A 5711-nucleotide genomic window follows, 5' to 3' on the forward strand; every position below is an offset into this window, starting at 1 on the left:
GAACAAGGTTAGGGGATTAGGGGAAAGTTGGTTTTCAAAACGATGAGGCCAGCTTCTTGCCGGATCTGCAGCTGTTTCACGACAGAAATGGGCAAAAAGGAAGCTTGGGTGTTTGGTGGCGTTTGTGTTTGATTTTGTTTGTTTTTGTAGGACGCCGTTTATGCGGATGTGAATTTGCACCGTTAAAGTTAATTTTAACGGTGAGGACAACGATCCGACGGAAGAGGGAAACGACAAGAAGCGATCGGAGGTTGTCAGCGCGGATGTTGCACTCGGTGCCGGCGGTTTACGACCATCAGCAGCATTATGTGCCGGAAGTGATGACGGGACAGTGTGGGATGTCCTGAGGGTCCGCAGTCCATTTCTCGGTGCGGGACATGTTTGACGAGTGTTACATAAACTTCCGGAAGAACAGTTTGCACCAGTTCGGGAAGAACCGTCTGTACGAAAGCCACAGATCCTGAAGCTGTCGTACTTGGCTTACTTCCAGAGGTTGGAGCGATATCCAACGAACCGAATCAAGAACATCTACCTGGAATACCGAAGAAGTCACCGGTGAGTATTGAGAATGTGTTCAGTGCCTAGCCAGTTTAATTTACTTTCAAACTCTTTCAGCAAATCCCGCCCGAAAACTCTCAACTCGCGACGGCGCAGATTCGGCCGGATGAACTGGCAACATTTGTGCCATTCTCGAAGGAGGACGATGCGATCGGGAACTATCGGTCCAGGCGCTTCACTTCCCAGTCGAAAAACGTCGACTTACCTTCCCGAATTAACACCCAATGGCCAACTCCTCCAAGCCTGTCCTGATGATGGCCGGCAACGAGACTACCCTGTTCTCTACATCGCTGTCGCGCTCCAAAATGTAGGCCGCGATGTGAAGCTGCATAAGCAGCACTTTTATTATTGAAATAAAAATAAAAATAGAAATAAAATCCATCACATTTTTCCAAAATCATCACTGTAATATTGAATGTTATATATTGTTGCCATAAAAAGTTTCTTCTTATAATAAAAGTAAAAAACTTTTACCTATACAACGATTTTGTTCCGGAAGTGCATGGTAGAATCAAAAACTTTACAACTATTAAATTAAAAAGTTTGAACTTTCTACGAATAATCACCAACGCGAACTTTTAATCCAACGAACGATCTTTTTAAATTTAGAGTATTTTTTCTTTGTGTGCATGCACACAACCAGCGACACAAAAGAGACGAAATTTATCACGAAAAAACAGGACTGCGCGTCCCCAGAAGCACTGCACTTTTGATGGCATCATTCAATTATTATGCCCAATCACCCCATGCACACAAACAGCGACACAAAAGAGCAAGGGGAAAACCACTCTCATCAAAGAGCCCTGGGCACCATCGGGCACGTTCTCGGGCACTTTCGGGCACCTTTGGGCACCTTCGGGCTCATTTGGGCAAGTGTTCGGGCACATTTTTTTTCAATGTGAAAATCCAAATCAAAATATCAAAGTATTCAGGATTCTGTCCAAAACATTTTAAGTTTTCAGAAGTACTTTTCCTGGGTGCAAGCGCATTTGTTCATTTAAATGATTTGTGTTCTAAACCATTGTATTTTTTCGTAAAATCATTATGTTAACATTTTTTAGATCATGTGTGTGTAATGAAAACATGGAAAACATTTTCTTCAGCTGAGGAAAATCTTACAACAAATCTTCAAGATGAATTACTAATCTGGGCATTCTTATTAAAGACCAATTATGGAAACAAATTTTATGTATGTTCAAAGGAAATTAATTTTAAACTATGACTTTATAAGTATTTAGCCCACATATCTTTTCTAGAGGCAGGAAAACAACTCGGTCCTGAGGATCAATTGAAGCTAAATTTCCAGATTTCTGAACTCGGCTTTGGAAGAGCTTCATTTTGAAATATGACTTTTTTTGTACTTGAATAAAATTAATGGCAAATTTCTCATGTAGTTTTTTTGTGGGAAAAATTAAAAAGAGTACGAACGAGATTAGAGGTCTAGAAATTGTTTATGTCGCGTTACACCCTGTTGCGTTGCGAAAGCCTGTTAATTGGAACGGATTTCCGTTTCGGATTAGTGAAAATTAGAGAATTCATCATTAAACTATTATTAAAACAAGTTTTCTTTTATTTTTCATAAACAAATTTTGAATTGAGAAATATCGATAGGTGATCATTTTGTCGAAATACCCAATAAACAGGGCGTGTTTTCGGCCACATCGAACAACTCTTGAACCAGCCAGGGTCATCGCCGAGTTATTTGTAAACAGGATGAGCTGGGTGCTTGGCTGATCGGGACCTAAGAGGAACCTAGGGCGGGACCGGAATTACTTTCTTCGGGGGATTGGTTTCCTAGCTTCGAATATAATTACAAACTTGTCCAGTAAGTTTTTTCCACGGTTTATTCCAAGTATGTTTGGTTTTACGAGATTTATAGATTTATACTCTCTTTTTTTCTGAAAGGGCAAAGTACCTTATTAAATAAAATTCTATAGTTTAATTAATGCTTCTTACCAACAAAATTTTAAGATTTTTAACTTCGGCATTGGAAGAGATTCATTTTGAAGCATTGATAATAAATATTTTGTAATGCATTTTGGTTGGACTAAAATAAAAGCAGCTTCTGGTGTATTTTTTTTGGAAAACAGAAAAAAAGATTTAAGGTCTATAAATTGGTTTTGTCAGTTTGATTGGTTTTACCATCCGATATTGATCATAGATCGAATTCAAATTTGAATTTGAAGATCGTAATTTTGTAATTTGTTGTTTTATTGGGTACGGCAACTTGTTAGTGTGGACTTTATATCAAGTCAAGGAAGCAACTATCCGGAAATTTACATTTGATCCAAAGCGAACTAACAAATTTCAAAACATCTAAGTCTAGCAAAGCTTACTCTTGAATGTGCCTTTTGAGCGCACTTTTGAAAATCGAAAAGGTTGGTTTCAACTTAATGTCTAAGGGAAGGTGATTCCAGCACGAGGCTCCAGCGACCAACACGCTTTTGCCGCTCGAAGTGGTGTGCCTTGGGATGATAAGTTTCGCGTTCGTTGTTGTTGCCCGTGCACGAGATGTTCTTGTAGGTAGTCTGGTAGGTTGCCGTCATACCCCCGTTTGATGAAGCAGCAGGATCGAATTTTGTAGTTGGCCAGCAGGTCGTGCCCAAAGATGCTGTTCCGGACCGCGGCGGTTGTCTCTCGGCGCCGGAGATTGTACACGAAGCGCACCGCCGACTTGAAACAGCGATTCAGCTGCTCTTTCAGCGCCGCGGAGAGGCCGTGGTGGTACACAACGTCACAGTATGTGAAGATGGGCATCACGACGGCTTGGACCAGCTTGCGTCGAGTCGCCGTAGAAAGAACCGCAGCGAATCTCCGGAATGTTCTCAACGTGTTGAACGCTCTCTGCACCACGTCGTTCACTTGCCGCACCCACGTCATGTTCCTGTCCATCTGGAGTCCGAGGTTAGTCACCGTACTGGACAGCTGCACAGTTTCCCCGCTGAAGACGATCTCTTCTTGAGGCTCAACCGTCCCGTTCCGACAGAAGACAATTGCTTGTGTTTTCTTGGGATTCGGATAGAGGCAGTTGGCCTTCGCCCAGCGTGTGATGGCTTCCAGGTCTTCGTTGATCTTTTTAATCAGCTTGTTGATTTCGGAAACCGGTCCAGATGTGTATATTTGCAGATCGTCTGCGTACAGCTGATAGCTGCACTGCAGAACGGAGGGCAGGCTGTTAATTACAAGCTGAACAGGAGCGCACTCAAGCAGGAGCCTTGAGGGATGCCATCGCTGACCGCACGAACCGAGGATACAGTATCGCGGTGGCGCACGGATTGTGATCTCTGCCCGAGGAATGACGAGACAAGCCTGCACGCCGATCTTGAGAAGTGAAATTCGCCGTTGAGCTTCTGTCCCAGCAGGCGATGGTCAACACAGTTGAACGCTAGCGAGAAGTCCTCCAAAACCATCACTGTGCAGCGGTTGTCGTCCAGGTTGCTGTACACATCGTGCGTTACCTTCGCCAGTGCAGTTGTGGTGCCATATCCTTTTCTGTAACCAGATTGGTGACGAGCAAGCAGGCGGTTGTTAGGGTTGTCCAGGTGGTCGGTAATCTGATCCAGCAAGATCTTCTCCAGCACTTTCGAAATTGCAGGAAGGACGCTAATGGGGCGAAAGTCCTTTGGCAGTACTGGGCTTGGGGATGGGCGTGATGATGGCTTTTTTCCACGAGGCTGGAAAGGCTTGGGCAGAGATGACGGCGTTGAAGAGATGGGACAGAATCGGGAGCACGAAGGGGCAGAGCAATCCACGGCATTCGTGTGTATGTCAAATATCTTCCGGCAGACTTCGTCAACGTTTGTGCGTCGGAAATTGAACTCGTTTGCTCCGTGATCCACCGCTGTCCGGTGGCTCGGTTCTCTTGGTGGTGCGGTGCTATCGCGGCCTGCTCCGAGTCGCCGGTGACCTTCTGCGAAAAAGCCGTTGAGTTCGTCCGCGTCAATCTCATCAGCGGAAGAGCTCTGCTTCGACGGATTGTGGATGCCTTCACGCTTGAGGTTACTCCACAGCTTCTTGGCGGGACGATCGTGGCCGAAATGCTGGTCGGCGTAGGGCTTCTTTGCTACAGAGATCAACGTGCCTGCGCGGTCACGTAAGCGCAAGTACTCCAGCCACTGATCATCACCTCTTCTCCTGTTGGGATTACGCGAGTAGAGCTTAAAGGTTAGATCTCTCAGTGTAGTTGCTCGTTTGATTTGAGGTGTTATCCACGGAGTACGCTCGTCGCGCACGGAGATGGTTCTTTCCGGGGCGTGCGTGTCCAGCAGATAGGTGATCTTGGTGGTTAGCACTGTTAGCAGGTCGGTTTTGTCGTTGACGTCCTCGGCTTCAAAAAACGGTCGAAAATCTTGGTCTTGAAAATCAGCTTGAAGCTGAAGCGCGTCGACGTTCCGAAAATTATGCACTCGAACCGTCCGCTGAACCGGTTTCCGTATCCTGACGTCAGCCAAGAGATAGATCACCTCGTGGTCCGAGATGGTGCTGGCGGGAGAAGCTTTGGCTTTTTTGATGAGCTGCGGACAATCTGTGATCATCAGATCGATCGTTGTTGAGGATGTGTCGGTAATTCTTGTGTGGTCAGTCTCAAGCACCGTCAGGTTGAAGGTCGTGTTGATCTGCTTCAGCGAGGTGAGGTTGGCGGACGGTTGATTGGAGGCAACGTTGATGTTGAAGTCCCCTAGGACGAAAGTCCGGTCGCACTCAAAATCAAGCAGGTCCAGCAGCAGCTTTTCATAGTTCTGGCTGAACGCCGGATTCGCTCCAGTGGGGTTGTAAAGGACGATGACCGCGATGTTTGACTCCCCAACCTTGAGTTGAAGCGCAAGGTACTCCACCCTCGAAGCGATTGGCAGCGAGACGTCGTGGGTTGACTTTATTATCGGCGTTACCTTGAGACCTTTCCGGACGTAGAATCCAACTCCTCCACAGGCCCGTGACCCACGGCCACGACCAGCAGGTAGTGAGTGTTTGACAAAGTTGTAGCCGGGGACGCGCACCGGTCCTACTGGAGAGGAGCTCTTCATTTTGGTTTCACTCACGGCAAAGATGTGGTACTGGCAGGCGTCGAGAAGAAGTTTAATTCCGTCAATGTTATGCTCCAGGCCCCTGACGTTCAGGTGCCCGATGCGTAGATTAGAGATGTTGGTTGTCAT

The 5711-nt window shown here is 46.1% G+C and overlaps 1 protein-coding gene across 1 annotated transcript; it reads right to left on the reverse strand.

The window, feature by feature from the left end:
• Positions 1-2955: 2955 nt before the first annotated feature.
• Positions 2956-5711, reverse strand: LOC119766276. Its single transcript, XM_038250721.1, has 2 exons — positions 3804-5711; positions 2956-3744 (listed from the first exon to the last, which is right to left on the reverse strand). The coding sequence occupies exons 1-2, from the start codon at positions 5709-5711 to the stop codon at positions 2956-2958; spliced, it is 2697 nt and encodes an 898-aa protein (XP_038106649.1).

Source organism: Culex quinquefasciatus, chromosome 2, assembly GCF_015732765.1.
Source record: "Culex quinquefasciatus strain JHB chromosome 2, VPISU_Cqui_1.0_pri_paternal, whole genome shotgun sequence".
NCBI classification, from domain to species: Eukaryota; Metazoa; Arthropoda; class Insecta; order Diptera; family Culicidae; genus Culex; species Culex quinquefasciatus.

Coding starts and splice junctions, on each gene's coding strand:
- LOC119766276 (XM_038250721.1), bottom strand. CDS start 5,711: ATGACAACCAACATCTCTAATCTACGCATCGGGCACCTGAACGTCAGG. Junction 3,745..3,803: donor ACCGCGATACTGTATCCTCG/GTTCGTGCGGTC, acceptor GCTCCTGTTCAG/CTTGTAATTAACAGCCTGCC.